The sequence below is a fragment of the Astatotilapia calliptera genome, chromosome 15 (genome assembly GCF_964374335.1).
Source record: "Astatotilapia calliptera chromosome 15, fAstCal68.1, whole genome shotgun sequence".
NCBI classification, from domain to species: domain Eukaryota; kingdom Metazoa; phylum Chordata; class Actinopteri; order Cichliformes; family Cichlidae; genus Astatotilapia; species Astatotilapia calliptera.
Window position 1 is genome coordinate 42,083,012 of NC_137436.1, and position 21,122 is coordinate 42,104,133.

The 21,122-nt window shown below is 44.6% G+C and overlaps 1 protein-coding gene across 3 annotated transcripts; it reads right to left on the bottom strand.

The window, feature by feature from the left end:
• Positions 1–13,334: 13,334 nt before the first annotated feature.
• Positions 13,335–20,104, bottom strand: LOC113007064 (atypical chemokine receptor 3-like). 3 transcript variants are annotated; one of them, XM_026143422.2, is made up of 2 exons: positions 18,637–20,104; positions 13,335–15,875 (listed from the first exon to the last, which is right to left on the bottom strand). In XM_026143422.2, the coding sequence occupies exons 1-2, from the start codon at positions 18,912–18,914 to the stop codon at positions 14,762–14,764; spliced, it is 1,392 nt and encodes a 463-aa protein (XP_025999207.2). In that variant the 5' UTR covers positions 18,915–20,104; the 3' UTR covers positions 13,335–14,761. The 3 variants fall into 3 exon arrangements, with proteins under 3 accessions (XP_025999207.2, XP_080145497.1, XP_025999208.2); XM_080289371.1 differs by having other exon boundaries at positions 18,557–18,664; XM_026143423.2 differs by lacking the exon at positions 18,637–20,104 and adding an exon at positions 17,650–18,455.
• Between the last annotated feature and the right edge of the window lie 1,018 nt (positions 20,105–21,122).

The window sequence follows — 21,122 nt, forward strand, 5'->3', positions numbered from 1 at the left end:
GCTGTGTAAAGATGCCCCAGAGACAATCCAGCACATAACAGCAGGGTGCAAGATGCTAGCAGGCAAGGCATACATGGAACGCCATAACCAAGTGGCCGGCATAGTGTACAGGAACATCTGTGCGGAGTATAACCTGGAAGTCCCGAGGTCAAAATGGGAGATGCCCCCAAGGGTGGTGGAGAATGACCGAGCTAAGATCCTGTGGGACTTCCAGATACAGACGGACAAAATGGTGGTGGCTAACCAACCGGACATAGTGGTGGTAGACAAACAGAAGAAGACGGCCGTAGTGATCGATGTAGCGGTTCCGAATGACAGCAATATCAGGAAGAAGGAACACGAGAAGCTGGAGAAATACCAAGGGCTCAGAGAAGAGCTCGAGAGGATGTGGAGGGTGAAGGTAACGGTGGTCCCCGTGGTAATCGGAGCACTAGGTGCGGTGACTCCCAAGATAGGCGAGTGGCTCCAGCAGATCCCGGGAACAACATCGGAGATCTCTGTCCAGAAGAGCGCAGTCCTGGGAACAGCTAAGATACTGCGCAGGACCCTCAAGCTCCCAGGCCTCTGGTAGAGGACCCGAGCTTGAAGGATAAACCGCCCGCAGGGGCGTGCTGGGTGTTTGTTTTATAATGTTCTTCCTCTACACCCCCCCCCCCCCCCCCCCCCATTTTTGCACATGTCGAGGAGCGTGTCAGGCTACATTTCACTGTGTGTTATACTTGTATAACTATGCATGTGACAAATAAAGAACCTTGAACCTTGAACCCTTGAACATCACCCCCCCCCCCTCAGAGGTCAAAGGTCACACAGCTGTGGAGGCCATGCTCTCAGCCTCTTCTCAACCACAGCAGTCCCAATCGTAAGCTCGCCCACAGCCAGAAGAAACATCTGTAAATATCTGTATTGCTGTGAGCCAATCAGCTCAACTCAGACCTGCCGTCCACAACACAGATTCAAAGCGTCACTGAGCGCACTCAGACAGACTGCACCTGCTGCACCAGGAGTTCCTGTCCTGTCCTTTGGTCACCGCGTGCCAGAGGACCCCACTCATCCTGACAAAGAGCCTGAAACATCTGGAGACATCTGAAACATCTGGAGACATCTGAAACATCTGGTTCACTGAGTGTAACGCTGAGCGTGGCCAGCAGAGGGAGCTGTTTACTCAGACTGCCTGTGTTTAACACATACACACACAGGGAGGATCCACAGAAGCTCTGTTCAGGCTGACCTTTGACCTCCATGCTGCCAGCAGCTGAAGGGATTTTATGATGAAGAAACTCACTAAAGTGATGTTTCTGTGTTTACAAAATTAAAGACCGAGCTTATCTGATGGGGCCTGCATTCCTCCACAATAAAAGCCTGTGTTTACATACCTGAGGAAGCAGCTGCAGCTCAGACTCATCAGGGAATACCTCCTCCTCCTACTCCTCCTCCTGCTCCTCCTCCTCCTCTGTTAAACTCCAGCATGAGAATAAATATTCTTGTTTTCATCACAAACATGTTTTAAGTCTTTCAAATTTTTATTGTTATATATCTTATATAAAATAAAATATTTTCATTCTGAAATTTGTCTTAGAAATTTTGTTTCTTCTTGAAATATTTTTGATTTCTTGTATTTTCTGTTATTTAAAAAATGACCTGCAGAGTTTATAATTCATATTTTTATTCGTGTGTCTGCTGTGGTTTATCTCTGTTACGAAAATAAGAAAATTATGTTTTAAATCTGTGATCAAAAATAATGTGTGTGTGTGTGTGTGTGTGTGTGTGTGTGTGTGGAATGTGCTGATCTGCTGAAGGTAAACACACAAGGTCAAAGGTCAACGGTAGTCACTTCTTCTGTCTTTTTCTTCTGTGGTGGCAAAATGCAGCAGGTCAAAGGTTAGAGCGTCACACACACACACACAGTCATATTTGAGCTTCTTTCTTGAAGCTGCTGCTTTTAATACTCATGTTGTTATGATCACCGGTAATCAGTGATCAATAAAGCAAACCCCACTGAGCATGCTCAGTTGGAGCCTCTGTGCCTGCTCTGATTGGTTCCTTTAACATGAGGAGTTCCTGATGACCGTCCCTGCTCACAGAAGTCCATTCAAAAAAAGATTGATTTAAGACCAGAAGACAACAAACACAGTCCAGCTACTATTAACACAAACACACACACACTGTGAGGTTGCTTACTGACGTCACAGATTCCACAGGCTGACCTAAAAATCCTCAGACTGAGAGACAAATGATCTGCATCAGAGTGAGTGCAGACAGGAGGAGGTCTGGGGGACTCCGAGGGGCTGTGAGGGGGTCTGAGGAGGTATGAAGAGGCCTGGGGGGGCTCTGAGGGGGTCTAGGAGGTCCTAAAGGATCCTCCAGCCCTGAGCTGCCTCTGTAAGTCTGATGGTGACTCAATGTGTGAGCATGAAGCAGAGTGAGGGTTTGAGGAGTCTGGTTTTTCAGATGTTCCAGGGGTCTTTTAAGGGTTTTGAAACTCCTTGGCTCATCCTGGATCAGACTATAGAGGTCCTTAAAGGCATGAAGAGGTCTGAAAGCTCACCTGTTGAGCATGCTACAATTTCCTAATGTTGTAAACCTCAACATCTGGCAATAAACCCATTCTGATTCTGATTCTGATGCTCAGAGCCGTCGCATGATGACTCGGGTCCCTCTCAGGCTTGTTGAAACTCCTCCTGCTTCTCCTCCCCTTCTTTCAGTGGTTGCCATGGCGTCCGGCACGGTATCCGCAGAGAGGCCCGGCAGCGTTTTAAGCTTTCTGTGATTATTTAAAGAGTTCGCCTCCTCTCACCCGCTGAGCACACTCAGTCTCTGTGACCTCAGCACTCCCTTTGTTTGGAGGTGAGACCTGCTCTCATTACTTCACTCAAATCCTCAGATAATCTGCAGATCAGCCGCTCACAGAAGTCCATTCACAAAACGCTCGATTTAAGCCAGAGCCCGCTGCGCATGAACAGCTCCTCCTCACCTCACGAGGATGTTTCCTGAGAGGTAAAAATGATACGGATTTCAAAAAATGGTTTCCTGACGCACGCTGAGAGGTCCTGGAAGGACGTTTTAAAGTGTTTTAGGTCCACAGTTGGGTCAGAAGCTCCTCCCACTTTTTCTCAAACAGGTGTGGATGTACCTGCCCTCAGAATCAGGCTTTGACCTCACGCAGGTTGTGAGCCTCTGATTGGCCCACGCGTCTTCATGGTTACAGTTACATAATTTCCTGTTGCTTTAGTGTCTTTCAGGGTTTTTTTTAACTTTCTTCTGGTCTTTGATGTTTTTAAAAGAAAATCCTTTTTAAAGAAGAGATTCTGGCAAACTGTCAGGCGTCTCAGGAGGGGAAAGCGGTGCTCTACCTGCACTGTGTATAGTGCTGGCGAGGACCTCCGTAATCCCACTGACACGTCTTCCGAGGAGGAAGCAGAGTCTGGGGATGAGGGGGATGACCTGCCAATTTCTGAGGGCGAGGTCACTGAGGCAGTTAGACAACTCCTTGGTGGCAGAGCCCCTGGTGTGGATGAGGTCCACCCCGAGTTCCTGAAGGCTCTGGACGTTGTAAGGGCTGTCCTGGTTGACACGCCTCTACAATGTTGAGATCAGGGGCAGTACCTGTGGACTGGCAGACCGGGGTGGTGGTCCCCATCTTTAAGAAGGGGGACCGGAGGGTGTGTTCCAACTACAGGGGGATCACACTCCTCAGCCTCCCTGGGAAAGTCTATGACAGGGTGCTGGAAAGGAGAGTTCATAATAATAATAATAATAATAATAATAACTTTATTTATAAAGCGCTTTCAAACAAAGTGCTGTAGAACTAAAGAGATAAATAAAATAAAAGCGATACATAGCAATACAGGTAAAAGACACAATACAAGTTAAAAACAATAAAAATGTAAAAACTAAAAGCCATAGAATTAAGACATGTAGGATAGGGTGAACAAATGTGTCTTCAACTTAGTTTTAAAAACCTCCACAGAGCATGCCGAATATCTTGAGGGAGGTTGTTCCACAGAAACGGGGCACGAAAAGTAAAAGCTCTCCAACTGTCTTTTTTCTGGCTCTAGGAACCTTTAGAAGGCCAGAGTCCTGAGATCGGAGAGCACGAGATGGAACATAAAGATGTGAAAGGTCGGAGAGGTATGAAGGTGCCAGTCCGTTTAATTAGAATTAGAATTAGAATTAGAATTCAACTTTATTGTCATTGCACATGCACAGGTACAGGGCAACGAAATGCAGTTTGCATCCATCCAGAAGTGCTTTAGTGATATAGATATATTAGCAATAGTATAGATATGTGAGTATATTACAGAAATGGGTCTATTATGGTATGTTATAATGTACACGGTATGAAGTATGTTGTGAATATTCTATAACTATAAGTATGTACAGGCTGTAGTGAGTACAAGCTATGTACAGGATATGAACAGGATATAAATATGAAAAACTATACAGAATATGAAATAAATAACTTTACAGAATCTGAGATATACAGCTATACAGAAATGGGAACTGTGCAAGTTGTAAACAGTTGTAGGATTAAAAATTATCGTATGTACAGAATGATTATTTACACAGAGCTATACAGTAGTGCAGTTAAGATAAGTGAGATATAATTCCTACAGAGGCTATATAAAGTGCTGGTGGTTGTGAGTGGTGGTTCAGGCCATGTTATTATTGTGTGTTTGAGCGTACAGTTGTCCATTGTGGGTGTGTGTATGTTCAGTCCATGAGTTTAATGTGGGTCAGATGTCAGGAGGCAGAGTTCAGGAGTCTGACAGCTGTGGGGAAGAAGCTGTTCCGGTACCTGGTGGTCTTAGTCCGGAGGCTCCTGTAGCGCCTCCCAGAGGGCAGGAGGGTGAAGAGTCCATGTGATGGGTGACTGGGGTCTCTGATGATTTTCCCAGCCCTTTTCAGACACCGCTTCCTGTAGATGTCTTTTATGGCAGGAAGTGGTGCTCCGGCGATGCGCTGGGCAGTTTTCACAACCCTCTGCAACGCCTTCCGGTCCGAGGTAGAGCAGTTCCCGTACCAGACTGTTATACAGTTGGTCAGGATGCTCTCGATGGTGCAACGATAGAAGTTCACCAGGATGTCTGAGGACAGGTGGTTCTTCCTCAGAGTCCTCAAGAAGAAGAGGCGCTGGTGAGCCTTCTTGACCAGCTTGGAGCAGTTGGTCGTCCAGGTGAGATCCTCGGAGATGTGGACTCCCAGGAACTTGAAGCTGCTCACAGGCTCCACAGCCTTCCCCTTAATGTGGATGGGTGGATGTAGGTCAGCATTCCTCCTGTAGTCCACGATGAGCTCCTTGGTCTTCTCGGTGTTAAGCAGCAGGTTGTTTCTGTCGCACCACTCAGCCTTGAGTGGTGCGACAGAAACTTAAAGCCTTGTAGGTGAGCAGCAGGACCTTAAAATCTGCTCGACCCTGACAAGGTAGCCAATGCAGAGATCTCAGAACAGGGTAATGTGCTCAAATTTCCCAGTTCTTACTAAAATGCGAGCAGCTGCATTTTGCACCATCTGTAGACCTCTGAAACTTTTCTTTGGTAGCCCATACTATTGTTTGAGTACTTACGATTGTTTTTTTTGTACTTTTTATATTTTACATTTATATTTATTATTGAAACTTGCACCAAGGGAGTGGCACTCCAATTTCGTTGTACTCTGTACAATGACAATAAAGGCTATTCTATTCAGAAAGAAAAGCATTGCAATAATCAATACAGGAAGACACAAAAGCATGGACAAGAACCTCTGCAGTGTCGCTTGACAAAACTTGTCTGATTCTGGCGATGTTCCTCAAATGATAAAAGGCGGTCTTTGTTATCTCTTTTACATGAGATTCAAAGGAGAGCACCATGTCTAACCACACACCCAAGTTTTTTACCTTGTTCCTGCAATTTATGACACTGTCATCAATTCTCAAGATGAAATTTTGGGACAAGTGCTGAAATTTGTGTGGCTCAATGACCATCAACTCTGTCTTATCATTATTTAGGAGCAAGAAATTATCTGATAACCAGCCCCTAATTGCAGATAGACAAGATTATAGTTTAGAGACTTCAGCACAATTTCCAATGGTTAAAGGAACATAAAGCTGCAGGTCATCAGCGTAACAATGAAAGGTTACATTAAAAGAACGTAAAAGAACACCGAGAGGCAGCAGGTACATAGAAAACTGCAATGGTCCAAGTACGGAGCCCTGAGGGACCCCATGCCTCACTGCACAGGTCTCAGAGAGATCATTTTTCAAACTAACAGTCTGAGACCTCCCAGACAGGTGAGATCTCAGCCACGATAAAACATTTCCTGTAACTCCAATAAAATGTTCAAGCCTATCCAATAAAATGCAGTGATCCACAGTGCCAAACGCAGCACTTAGATCCAGCAGTAATAAAACTGAAGTGCGATCATTGTCTGCATTAACCAGCAGATCATTTACCACTTTGACTAAAGCTGTTTCTGTGGAGTGATTTGGTCTAAAAGCAGACTGACATGGTTCAAACAGATTGCTTGTTGGCAAATGCTCAGTGAGCTGCTTAAAAACCACTTTTTCAAAGATTTTAGATAAAAAAAGACAGATGTGAGATGGGTCTATAGATTGCAACCATATCAACATCCAGTCCAGGCTTTTTCAAGATCGGCACTACCACAGCTGATTTAAAACATTCAGGAAAGACTCCGGTCGTCACTGAAGTATTTAAAAGAAACAGAATGTAAGGTCCTAATACTGACCACAGTTCCTTTATAGCCCAGGCTGGTAGAGGATCCAAAGAACAGGTTGTACATCGAGCTGCTTTTACAACCTTAGTTAATCCAGACAGAGAAATAACCTCGAAGTCAGAGAACAGTTTATCAGCACCAACAGGCAAAGCAGCTGAGTAGTCTAATGAACAGCTTGAGGAGGGAGTGATCTGATTTCTAAGTGTTTCAGCCCTGTCTCTGAAGAACTTAAGAAAGTCATGAGCTATCAAATTAGAACAGCAGAGAGTTGACTTACTCTCTCTAAGTTGCGACACTGTGTTGAAAAGGAGTTTTGAGTTTTGCTTATGACTCATGATGAGATTTCAGAAATAATTTGCTTTCGCTGCTGACATCACTGATGGAAGTGAAGACAATGAGTCCTTCCAAGCCTGGAGAAATACTTCTAGTCTGGAAGATCTCCAGTGACCCTTTGCTTTTCTACAATTTCTTCTCAAGTTCAAGAGCTCCTCATTTAACCAAGACATAGGGTTCCTTTTTTGACATTTCAACTTCCTACGGGAGCAACAGAGTCCAGTAGTTCAAGAAGTGTATTATTAAGGTTCACAGTCAAGGTGTCTACACATAACTCCTGGGTAAAAATAGGGTCCAACACATCAGGTAGATGTAATTTAACTCCAAGCAATGCTTCGAGGCTAATATAACTATGATCCCCTCTCAGAAGCTGGAGATTTAGGGATTAAAATATAAAATAAAATTGCTGGGTGGTTTAGAATAGGTAAAACACAACTTTCAGCCATTGATACATTCAGCCCGTAGCCCAAGACAAGGTCTAGGATGTGTCCCTTACGTGTTGGCCCAGACACAAATTGTGTGAAGTTTAAGGAATCAGTTACATTTAAGAAATCTTTGACTCGGGGTTTATCCTCACAACAGAGATGAATCTTAAAGTCCCCCACTATAAGAATCATTTCATAGTGAGTGATAATGTCAAGAAGTCTGAAAATTACGAAATAAACAAGTCATTATATTTAAATGGATGATAGATGACTATAATTAGAACCATGGGACAGCCTAAAGTCAGGAGTTGGGACTCAAATCAGGTAAAAGCACCAGGACTTTGTATGGGTTTGCATTTAAAACTGTCACGAGCCTGGGTCTTATGACCCAGTGTTTTGAGTTTAGTTTATTTGGATGTTTATATGATTAAGCTCATGAGGTTTTCTAGTTCTTTGTTATTAGATTCCCCTTATGTCTTCCAACCCCTGTTAAGTCTCCCTTGCCCTTCATGTGTTTCATGTCTGTTATGTTGTCAAGTTCATGTAGTCATGTCTGCGTTTCATTATGTTTCCCATTTTATTTTCTAAGAGGTTCTGTGTTTTGTTTTACTCTGTCCCTGTGGCGTTGTTATGTCCACGTCTATTGTGCCTTTCTGTCCCATGTTTCAGGTCCCTATGTTCTGTCTTCTCAGTTGCTGTTAAGTTTGCAGTCAGTGTGTTTCCTGTTTTACTTTGAAGGTCCCTGTCTCATGTGAGTGATTCTAGTTTTGCTTCCCTTGTCTCGTCCAGCCTGATTACTCCCAGCTGTGCTCTCCTTCTGTGTCTCATTCCCTCGTTATCCCTCTGTGTATTTAAGCCCTGTGTTTCTCTTTGTCACTGTTGTAGTTTCCCTCATGGCTGTGGTTCCTTGTGTGTCAGTTTATCCATGTCCCAGTTTAGTTTAGTTTTCCATGCCATTCTGCAATAAAGCAGCTTTTTCAGTTTAATTTTGTTGTCGTGGGTTTTGTGTTTGGGTCCTTCTCCTGCCTGTACACAGCTGAAACATGACAAATACAGTCTTTGATGATAGAGACTACCCCGCCTCCCCTCCCAGACAACCTGGGGGAGCTGAAGAAGCTGGCATCGGTGGGGCAAAGTTCCAGCAAGGGTGCCACTTCACCAGCGCAGCCATGTCTCAGTTAGGAGCATGACATCCAGCTTATGAGTGCCAAAAAAGTCCCAAAGAACATGAGCTTTATTTGATACAGATCTTGCGTTTAAGAGAGCTAATTTAACTCTCTGTCCATCTGTAGTAGCAGGCAGTAAGTGTAGGTTGTTCATATTTGCTCCATCTCCCCTCGTATCCTGCTGGCATGGCGACCAATAAAGCAGCCTCGGGTGAGGGTGCTCCGATGACGTCGGGTAAACAGGAAGAAGGCAGCGCTGTTTGAGGCCAAAATAAAGTCCTAAACAGCCAGGGTCACCGATGGTAAGGACCCGCTGCATCCAAGTTCTGACCCGAACACGCTTCGCAGAGCGCATGCCGCGCATTCATCCACTTCTCCAGCGCTTCCATTTCGAAGGATTCCAGGGGGGATCACGGCGATGCAGTTCCTCCGGTACAGACACAGGGGGCGGGAGTCCTCCACATCGCTCGCTAACGTTGGGGAGCTTCAGTAGTGAGTCACGGATATTAAGCAGCGTCTGTCACTCATATACCAACAGGGAGTGAGTTTTTAAAACTTGCAGGGACACCACTAAGAACATAAAACATAAACATTGCCGAACCGAGAGTCGGCGTCCCATGACATCCGGCGCCATCTTCTTCCAAACAGTCGAACCTCAGATTCAGGAGGTCCTGGTCGCGGAACACTGGACCAGCTCTTTATCCTCTCGAGGATACTTGAGGGTGCATGGTAGTTTGCCCAACCAGTCTACATGTGTTTTGTGGACTCGGAGAAGGCATTCGACCGTGTCCCTCGGGGTGTCCTGTGGGAGGTGTTGCGGGAGTATGGGGTGTCTGGCCCATTGCTACGGGCCATTCGATCCCTATACAACCGTTGTAAGAGCTTGGTTCGCATTGCCGGCAAAAAGTCGGACTCGTTCCCGGTGGGTGATGGGCTCCGCCAGGGCTGCCCTTTGTCTCCGGTTCTGTTCATAATTTTTATGGACAGGATTTCTAGGCGCAGCCAAGGGGCCGGGGGCTTTCGCTTTGGTGGCCTCAGAATCTCATCTCTGCTTTTCACGGATGATGTGGTTCTGTTGGCTTCATCGGGTGAGGGCCTCCAGCTCGCACTGGAACGGTTCGCAGCCGAGTGTGAAGCAGCGGGAATGAGGATCAGCACCTCCAAATCTGAGGCCATGGTTCTCAGCCGGAAAAGGGTGGAGTGCCCACTCCGGGTCGGGGATGAGTTCCTGCCCCAAGTGGAGGAGTTCAAGTATCTCGGGGTCTTGTTCGCGAGTGATGGGAGAAGGGAGCCGGAGATCGACAGATGGATTGGTGCTGCAGCTGCAGTAATGCAGACGCTGCACCGGTCCGTTGTGGTGAAGAGGGAGCTGAGTGTAAAAGCGAAGCTCTCAATTTACCGGTCGATCTACGCCCTGATAAATATCGCAATTCTTTGATCTTTGGGCTGAAGTAATGCCACTGTTTTGCACATGTCTCACTCTGTATATTTTATTTTATTTATTTTATATATTTTATTTATTGTTTACTCTATTTAATTTGTAAAATATGTGTACACACACACACACACACACACACGTAGAAAAATATTTAGTATACACATCCAGAAATGCATATACTATTATATATTGTACATATATTTATTAGTTTCAGATGTAGCCATTCTTGTATTTTGTTTACATTATTGTATTTTGTATTCTGCTCTACAAGGGCCTGTGTTACGCCCCAAGTCTGGGCGTGTTGAGACGCACAAAAGATTCTGAGGAGAGAGAACCAAGTACCCGCCCTAGTTCCCAGAACAAACCACGAACCCGGTTATGACCAGAGATAGGCGCATTACTGTAATCCGATTACTTTTTTCAAGTAACGAGTAAAGTAAGGGATTACTATTGCAAAAATGGTAATTAGATTACCATTACTTTCCCGTATGAAACGCTGCGTTACTGCGTTACTAAAACCGTGATTTTTTTGCGAGAATGTCTCATGACAGTGACGTAAGCGAGCACGACGTTCGTGACAACAGCTGTGTGCAGATCAACAATGGATCATATATCGAGTGCAGAGAGAGTATGAGCGTGCAGCGTTTAAAGCGTGGAAGTACTGACCTTACTTTGAGTTTGATTCCATAAAAAGTGACAAAAACATTAGTGTCCGCTGTGCGTGGGAAGAAAACTTCTTTTTACAGCGAAAAAACCCCTAAACTTCCAAGCAAGCACCGAGTAGCTACGACGTAATGGGAAACTCACAGAGAAACTCGCGGATTCTTCCACTGACCGCGGCACACCTGCACCAGGGTAACCCTCCGCCTACCCCACTCCTGCTTTACAGGTGAAAATAGAGCAACAGGAGCGCTGAGTCTTTGACTTTATTTATTTTCTGCTGTGTTTTACTTGCATCTATTTGAAAGACTGAGTGTAAACACACACAAAAAATATATTTTATGTGCTGGAATGTGCAGAAAATAGGTTTAAATATTAAACAAATTTCTTCCAGTCACAGAATGTTGCATATAATTAAATTTTTGCTTGATGCATAAAGTTAAAAGGTTAAAACTGATAAAAACAAGTTTTAAAAAGAGACTTTTCCATTTGATTACATTTTGTATGATGGATTATGTAGAAAAAGTAGAATTGGGCTGAAAGATCTATCGCTTTATCACCTATTCAGGTTGTAAATCGTGTTTTTAAAAAGTAACTAAGTAACTAATTACTTTTGAAAATAAGTAATCAGTAAAATAACGGGATTATTTTTTGGGGGAAGTAATCAGTAATTAGTTACTGATTACTTTTTCAAGTAACTTGACCAACACTGGTTATGAGTAAAAAAAAAGGGTGATTTTATTGAGTGACAAGAAGCACAACCCCAGGGTGAACCCAAGCCAAAATAATAAACAAAACCAACCAAGTCCTGTCAGTGAAAACTAACTAAATCCTAAGAAAAAACAAAACAAACAAATGACAATAGCCCCCTTGCTTCCTAGCCCAGAAACAGGAGAAAAAGTGGCTCACCCCTTCAGCTTAAACACACGCCTTTGGCGGCTCTCAAAGAGCACGCATACACATATAAAGGATTACACAACGAATTTGGAAGCCAGGACCAGGTATGAGTCTGCTGTCAAATCGGTTCACTGTCGCACTCACTCGCTTCTCTCTCCCGGAAGCTGTCAGAGCGGCTTTAAACCCTGGTCACATGGTCATGCTTATCCAATCTGCAGCCCGGTGCTCTTCCTGAGAGGAATAACCTGCAGAGACTCTTAAACATAGTAAAAAACACAAAACAGCAGCTACACAAACATCTTATGGCCTCGGGCCGTGACAGCCTGATTTCCACTTACGAGGACATTACACTGCCACTGTTCTAACGAAATTTAAAGAGAATGTCCTAATATGTGTGGATATCAAGATCATTCTTTGTTTTTACATTCACCAGGTCCCAATTAGCCCAAATAGCAAAGCGAAATTAAAAATGTATGTCATGAAAGAGTCATCCTCACTCCTCTTAGAAATGAGCTCATTTACAATATAAAAGGTTTGTCATTAAAAACAGCTTTCAGTGCACATGTCTGTGTGCATGTTTCCATGTGAGTGCAGCGTGTTTTCCACATGCCTTGACACGCTTCTTGTGTATTTGTAATATTTCTGGTAGCAGCTGTTTATCATTCCAGGCTGGAGTGTGTGTGTGTGTGTGGTGGAGGTTTCCAGTAACTACTGGTGACTCAGGACTGGAACAGTCGGTTTTCATGGTAAACGGGCTGGTTCTCAGAACTCTTTTCCACTCTATCTGAGCACTCAAAGCATTTTATACAACTAACACATTCACCCACTCACACAAGCACATTTTTCTAAACTGTTTAGTGCTTACTGTCATTGGAGAGTGTCTTGCCCAAGGATATTTGGCATGCAAACTGGTGGAGCCTGGGATCGAACTGCCAACCTTCCAGTTAGTGGCTGTAGCTCAGGTGGTGCTCTACCACCTGAGCTACAGCCACTCCGCTTTTTGTGGAGCGTTTAGTTGGAGCATCACAAGAACTTTGTTTTGGCTACAATAGGAGTTTCACATTCACCGCCAAAGCAGCAGCCCCCACACCATGCAGGTTGAATCATTCCAGCCCCTCTGTGATGCTGCTTTCCCTTCGCCAGCTACGGGAGTAAAAGTTGTTCAGTCTCCCGCCTGTCTCCATGTCCATCCCGCAGCAGACAAGTGCTGCATTTTCCTCACCGCAACCGGTGGCTGCTTCCAGCCATAGCAGCGCCAGGCTCCACGACCACGGCTTCCAGGAGGAGGCGACGTCCACGTCGCCACCACAGCTTACAGCAGCATGAGCTATGAAGAGACTGTTCATGTTCATGAAGTGAATAAGACTGAGAATTTACCCGCCAAGTCTCCCTCGGACTGTCACAGTATGCAGCACTGTATGAATTTGTGAAGAGGACCCAAAATGCAGACATCAAGGAAAGTGTAACAAAACTTGAATGTTAACAAAAAGTGAGCTGTTTAATAGGCGGATAAAAAACATTACAAAACAAAAGGCACACGGACACTGGAGGAAAGCTAACAGAACTAAACTGGGAAAACTGAATGCTGACCACAAAATACAAAGAGCAAAACCTTAAACGTAGAAAATCCTGGCAACATGGAGACATGAAAACATGATGACCACAACAACAAACACACAAACATGAACCACACACACACTCATCTTCATCTCCATCTTTATTACAGAGTGAACCTGAAGCAGAAACAAGCAGGAAAGAGCAGGAGATCATACAGGAATCAGGAGCTTTTTTACACAGTTTGGTTCTAGTGCAGGAGCTGTAATACAGAAATGAAGCACATCGTCACAGTCTGGTAACCTGACAGCAGACAGATTAAATATGCTGATAATGAACAAAAAAAAAACAACCTTTGTTTCTTTCTGAGTTTCAAAATAAAGTTTCCTGGAAAGAGCATGTGGATATTTGGCAAAAACATTACAGAAAACAAGAATTTCTGCCAGAGACAGAAAGTTCTTCCTAATATTTTGTTGTTAATGTGATGTTTGTGCGTCATTCGCCAGTTTGAACCCAGAATTTCCTGTTAATAGTTTCCAGCTTGTTGGACAGAAACGCGTCCACAGATTTCAGGGTTGTCTCTGAAGGTGAAAAATGTTTTTCTCCATCATGTTTCCACCTCCAATTCATATAAAGTGGAAAAAAACAACTTTTTTTTTTTTACTGCCTTCAGGTGATCCTGTGAGTTTCAGGTTCTTCAGGTCATCTCTCAGGCGAGTTTCAGCCCTCAGCTCTGACTGTCAGGACAAACAACTACATGACTGAAGGTTTGTGGATGCTCACTCTACATAATCCAGTGTTCCTCTGACCTGTGAACTTCGGTTAGGTGGTGAAGGATCTGAGCCAGGCTCAGCGAGTAGCTGTTCCTGACACTGACCTGCTGATGTTTGAGCCTTCATTCATTTTCTATGTAAGAGAGTTATAATACATCTAGGAGGTCATGGCTTTCACATTCAGTGCATTATGTTGGAGTATTTAATACACAGAGTGTGTCAGAAACAGGTGAAACCTCAGTGAGTTAAAGCAGCTGATCGGAGCAGCGCTGACACGTTTAGTCATGCTGTCCACAAACCTTAGTGCTGTCTTTGTTTTGATTACTTAGAAACAGCAGAGCATGAAGAAAAGTCTTTTTTTATAGATACAAATGATTACCTGATGGCCAGAATGTCTTTCTGTCACCAGTCGATCCAATAACATACGACGTGTCAGATAGGTGTTAGGATACATTCCCGAGTCCTAAAAAGCTTCTAATGACGCAAAAAGCATTCCCAAGAGACATTGGCCATTAGGTCAATAACCCATCCAGGAATCACAGCTGGTGCGGTTCACCTGGCTCAAGCTGGAAAAGACTGCAGCTAGCACTAGCAGATGGAGGAACCGACTGCAGGTCCTGAACGAGTTGAGCCAGCCCAGTCCATTAAAACTGCTAAAGCACGTACACCCTAACCTGGTGCAGGTCTGAAGGCATACTCGTCGTTGCTGTAGTAGTTCCTCTGGATGAAGTTAGGTGTGCCACCAACAGGGGTAGGTGGAAGTTATTTACAAGTCTTTGAATGAGTCCTGGAGGGCTCTGAAGTTCACATCGGGCTGTCCGTGGTCATTGCTGAATACTCGGTTTCTGAGACATGCGAGGCATCGATGAGCCTGGTGAGCCCGGTCTTGGTGGAGTACTTGAAGATGAAGGCCTTCATGAGGTCATAGCGGTAGTTCCTGTTCAGGGAGTTGTACAGGATGGGGTTGACACAGCAATGGACCAGCGAGAAGCACTGTGTTAGGTGCAGCGACACGTCCAGGAAGTTCTCCAGCCGGCAGCTGAAGGGCAGGAGATTCAGCAGGGACAGGGTGTCCAGCAGGAGGACAGTGTGGAATGGCAGCCAGCACACCAGGAAGACTACAATGTACGTGAGGATGATCCGCCGGCTGACGCGCCGCTCCTGGTCTGAGGTGGGAGGGATGGCCGTTGCAAGGAGTAGGTAGAAGATGGTGATGACAGGGAAGGGGATGGCGAAGCCGAGCGCAAAGAAGCTCAGCTGGATGCCCACCATCCACTCCTTCGGGTTGCTGGGCGGGTACACTGGACGGCAGATGGCGCCATCATAGTGCGCTGACTTCACCGCCTGCAGGAAGTAGGTGTCTGGGATGGAGGCCACCAGCGCCATCATCCAAACCAGAACACAGATCAGCCGGCGCACCACCTTCTTCCTGCGGCTGTCGGGGGTGTCGCCAAACAGCGTGACGGACAAGTAGCGGTCGACACTCATGCAGGCAAGGAAGAAGATGCTGCTGAAGAGGTTAACGCTGAAGACCAGGTGAGTAAGTTTACAGACGGATTCTCCAAACGGCCACTGACCGCCCTTCAGCAATGAGGTCACCCAGATCGGCAGCGTGGCCACGACGCACAGGTCAGCTATGGCCAGGTTCAAGATGTACAGGTGTGTCTCATAGCGGTTCCTGTCGGATCGCAGGTTGACCCAGACCACCAGGGCATTGGCGGCGAGGCCCACCAGGAAGATGAAGATGTAGAGGACGGAGAGGGTGTGAAGGAAGGCGGTTTGGTTGACGGTGCCCGAACACCTCAGCGCCTCCACGTGGGACAGGTTATGGTCAGCGGAGGTCAGGTTCAGCTCCTCCCACAGCTCAATGAGCTCAGAGAGGTCGTTAGCACTCAGACTCATGGCGACGAGGTTACACCTGGAAAACAGGGAAAGTCAGAAATATTAAATAAAAAACAAAGATGTATTTTTGATAAAAATACATTTAAATTAATGCACTGAATAAATTTCACATAATAAAAATAATAATAAATAATATGAAAATGTCATAATGAATAAATAAACCCCCAAACAACATAATTCATAAAATGTAAAAACTGTGTATTTGACTATGTGAAAGTAAAGTTTTCTGAAAGTATTCAAATTTCAAATTAAAATCTTGATGTCCATTCAGCCCACGGACCTCAGGCTTGTTTATAAGAGCAGTGTTTCCCACCAAACTCCATTCAAACATTCTTTAATTTAAGAATTTTCTTTGCGCTCCCAAATAAAGATTAAAGCGGACAAAGCTGAACGGGAGGTCGTATCAGGCGTATTGATTACAAGCAGGTTCAGGACTCCTGCTCACAAACTGTGGCTCTCCGTCAACTCGACCACACAACGAGAACACCAGCAGCTGGACAGACAGACGGAAGTCAGAGCAGGTCAAACATCCAGACTTCATTAACAAATTGAAGTGACTGAACCAACAATAACGTCAGTGTGTGATCAATAACATGTGAATGAGCTGAGAGGTCTGAAGGTTTTACTGCTGCGTTCTTTTTCCTGCTCCCGCTTGAGCAGAAAAAAAGATAACCACGTCTTCCTGTTTTAACCCTCGGGAAATTCATCAGGTGCAAAATCACTAACTGAAGATCGATAAGTTTGATTTGGCAGTGAACACAGATTTAACACAGGAAATAATAAAAGACTAATATTGGAAACAAGACACATGCTGATTATTTGCATCAATAATCTGTTCTTCTGCTGCGAGTGAAACTCTCACCAAACTCCATTAAAAAATTCTCAGATTTAAGGGTTCTTTGACTTTTGGATGTTTGGGAGGGAATAAAACCTATAAGATATCAGCTTATTCCTGACAAAATGTTAGTGAAAATCAAAAACCTGTCATATTTTATTAGTTAAAAAGTCATTATGAATAAATGGTCTTAAACGTCTCATTCTTCTGCCTCTAAAACTCCTACATCATAACATCGAAAGCTTTACTTTCTCATTTTAGTTCATTTTAATCAGATCAACATTACTATGAATAATTCTTCCTGTGGATTCAGAGCATATTTTAAGATTAAAACTGATCTTTATGAGTCCACGTTTGTTTTGAGAACATTAAAACCAGAGAAGAAGAAGAAAACTGAGCCCTCAGACAGCAGACGGAGGATGAAAAGGAGGAGGAGTGTTTTATTGCTGCTGCACATAAAAACTCTGTAGGGTGCTTTAGACTGAAAGGTCATGACCTTCAAAATCAAATTTTACCGCAGCGCTGTGACAAAGAGTCAATTAGCTCGCCAATAAAACTCTAACCGGTGTCTTTTAGACAGAAAGTCTCAGATTTTACCAAAAAAAAAGCATCTAAGAGCTGAGCTCAGCACCAGTCCACACACACACACACACACACACACACACACACACACACACACACACACACACATAGCTGATAATTATAATGAAGACAGCGGGCCTCGGTAGGCTTTAATGCATTACAGTAAATATGAGCTCTTTATCATGTGACTTACACACAGGTGTGCATACAGTAAGCACCAGCTTTGATGCTTTAAAAGAGTGGAAGCCAACAAGGCTCAGCACAGCTGTTTGAAACATCTGGATGAACCTCCAGCCACAGACACACTGTTACATCTGTAATAAGTGACAGCGTGTCTGTGTAATAAAGCAACGTGGGTCACACCTGTGTTTACCTGCCGGGCTCGTGCTGAGTCCTCATACATACAGTCAGCACGGCGCTCCATTCAAAGGAAATCCAGGTCCCTGAACGCAGGGTGAGCCACCAGTCAGAGGGCCATAAATTGGCCTCAGCGCCCTCAGAGCCAGAGTCCGTTCAAAAATCCCCTACGGTTCGTTTGGAGTTTGAGGCATTTCAGCATGAAGTGTGAGGCCTGAGCGCTCGCACCGCCCCCTTTGTAACTCGGCTCAGGCGCCGTGGACACAGCTTTGCACGGACCCACTCTTTAACCCTTTAATCCCCGGATCTTCCTACTGCAGGCGCAGATCTCACTAAGATCCACGACAGTTCACGTGCCTGCGCGCTGAAATCATCTCACCTGCAGGCACGTGCACGCTACAAAAACAGCTCATGTTGGCGCGTGCACACGTTAGCTACCTGTGTGCACGCGCGCTGAGCTGACTGAGTACTGCGGGTTAAAAATGCGTTAAAACGTCCGCTAAGTAAAGTTTGCTGGTAAACACAAACTGCCTAATGCAAACACGAGTGTTCGCAAACGGACAAGCTGCGTGCCGAAGGCACGGCGCGACTCCAGCGGCTCGTGGGAACTTTCAGCCGTCCGCATGCATGAGACCGTGCACGTGCCCGCACAACTAAACTTAAATAGGACATTTTTTAAACCGAGTCTGGCTAAGCCGCTGCAGAAATAAGCTTTTCCGATCAGCTTTAGTGGAGCACAAACTGGAGCAATAACGAACTCCATTTGAAAAAACGCCTGATTTAAGAATTGTTTGCTCGATGGTGAAAAGTAAAGTAGAGATATTTAAGAAGACTGATGACAGGCTTCCTGTCGGCGCAGAGTCCGCTCTGCTTCATTGCCCGTTCATCTCTGAGTCACACCTGATGCTATAAACAGCTTTTACCTGTATCCTTAACCTGTAAAAACATCTCTTTTCCCAGCGGACCCTGGAGCAGACATCAGCCTGAACGCTGCACAACTTACAGCACAAGAAGGGCGGCTCGGTCCGGATCAGTCCGGATCCACGGCGGGTCAGAGGGCACAGAGTCCGGCAGAGGGTCGCAGGCGGTCTCCCCGGGTCCCCCCACACTGCGGTTTAAATGAGAGAAGAAGAAACGCCCACAGAGGCAGCCCCACTCTGCGTGATTTATTACAGCTTCAGCTGCGGAACAATGAAACTGCGGAGGCGTGAGAGAAAGCGCCAAAAACAAAGAGGAACGGAGGAAAGGAAGAAGGAACGCCACTAAACTTAAATAGTACATTTTTTAAACCGAGTCTGGCTAAACGTGACAGCCGCTGCAGAAATAAGCATCAGGAAGAAATAAAACATCCACTATTAAAACTGGTCAAATAAAATATAACAAAATAAATAAATTCATTACAAATAAATGCATAACAATCTTGTTTTTATTAAAAGTGAGGTTAAATTTCATAAAACATGTTTAAAATTGAATACTATCCAAGAACTACATGGTAATATTAAAAAATAAAATAGATATGATTGTATTCTTTCAGTATCATCAATAATTTACCGCATATTTATTCGTCTTTTATTTTCACATGTTAAATGAACCTCATTAATAAAGCTCTGATGGCGTCTGTAGCTTGGACCATCAGTCACAGAGGCCTGTGGGCTTCAAGTCAAGTCAAGTCAAGTCAAGTTTATTTATAGAGCACATTTAAAAACAACCAAGGCTGACCAAAGTGCTGTACAGTAAATACAGATAAAATACAATAGAACACAATTTCGTAATAACACCTCGCTGATAAAAATAAAATAAAAATATATAAAACAAATAAATTAAACCTTTCTAAAAGCCAATGAAAAGAGGTGAGTTTTAAGAGCGGTTTTAAAAGTTTCTAGGCTTTTGGAGAGTCTGACGTGAGGAGGTAAACTGTTCCACAGTCTGGGTGCAGCCACAGCAAACGCCCTCTCTCCCTTTGTCTTTAATTTATACCTGGGAACATCTAAAAGCATCAGGTCGGCTGACCTCAAAGATCTCCTGGGGCGATAAGTACTAAGGAGTTCTGACAGGTAAGAAGGTGCAGTGCCATTTAAAACCTTAAAAGCCAGCAATAAGATTTTAAAATCAATCCTAAAGGCAACTGGGAGCCAGTGGAGAGAGCAGAGAACCGGAGTGATGTGGTCTCTTTTTTTTGAACCGGTCAACAGGCGAGCGGCAGCGTTCTGCACCAGTTGAAGGCGATGTAGACAGGAACGATCTAGGCCAGCATAGAGGGAATTGCAGTAGTCTAGCCGTGAAGTAATAAAAGCATGGACCACTCTTTCTAGATCGTTCCTGCAAAGGTAAGACTTGACTTTGGCTAAAATCCGCAAATGATAAAAAGATCCCTTAACTACAGAGCTGATTTGTTTATCAAGTTTAAAAGCATTGTCAAAAATAACACCAAGACTCTTAATGGAAGAAGTGCAATCGGAGGCTTCGAACCTCTCAGCAGTCCCCCCTCTGCTGTGTTGGCTCAAACCTGAAGGCCTTCCCTGATAAACACGTCGGCACGCAGCAGGTGTTTCTCTAAAACCTGTTCACTCCTGTCAGCACTAGCCTTTCCAGATGTGCCAGCTGTCAGCACCATCAGCAGCATCTAACACTGATCCCTGCACACAGAGATTCCTCCAGATTTTCTGTCTGTGGATGAAATGACATTCTACAGATGATGAAACTGAAACTGTTCTATCTAAGATGCTCTTCTTATACCCAATCACAGTATGGACCTGCTACCAAATAACCTTTTCAGCTGCTAAATGTTTCTACAGCTGTTTCTCCTTTGTCCCACCTACTTTTACAAGTTTATGTTGCCTGGTTACAACTTTCTGAGACATTTTTCAGCCACCAAGCTCAGTTTTCTTTGTTCTAATGTGAATAAAATGTTCTCTGTTATTCATGTTTGAAACGTTTCACAACTTTTTCAGGACTGAGTTGAAAAACATCAAATTAAACCAGGTTCTGTGTGAACCACAGTGTGGAGTGATGTGGGTCAGAATTTCAAAGTAAAGTCCAGACTGTATTTTAAAGATGGCTGTCACTCATAGACTCTGAGCTGTACTCAGACACATCCAAATAAAGTCCAAGAACTTCACCAAAACGGAGCTTCAGACATTCAGGCTGTTATTGTGAAGGAGCTAACACTGTTGCAGCTTTAAAAGTGAAGGATTTTAAAATAAAACCACAGGCCCTGGTGTGCTGTGGTGTTAAAGGCATCTGAGGCAGGTTTGAGTGTAAACTCTACAAACAGGAAGCCAAACAATGAACACAGCTGAGTATTTGAATTCACAAACTTTATTCATAAAAATAGTGGGCTTCCTCCTCCTCGTCTTCCTCCGCTCCCTCAGAGGAACAAACACCGAGGATTCCCACAGACGAGGAGGAGGAAGGGGGGGTTCCCGGGCCTGCTGGTTACTGTGGCAACAGGCCGAGGTCTTCAGGTATCCAGATTCCAGGGCTCAGTTT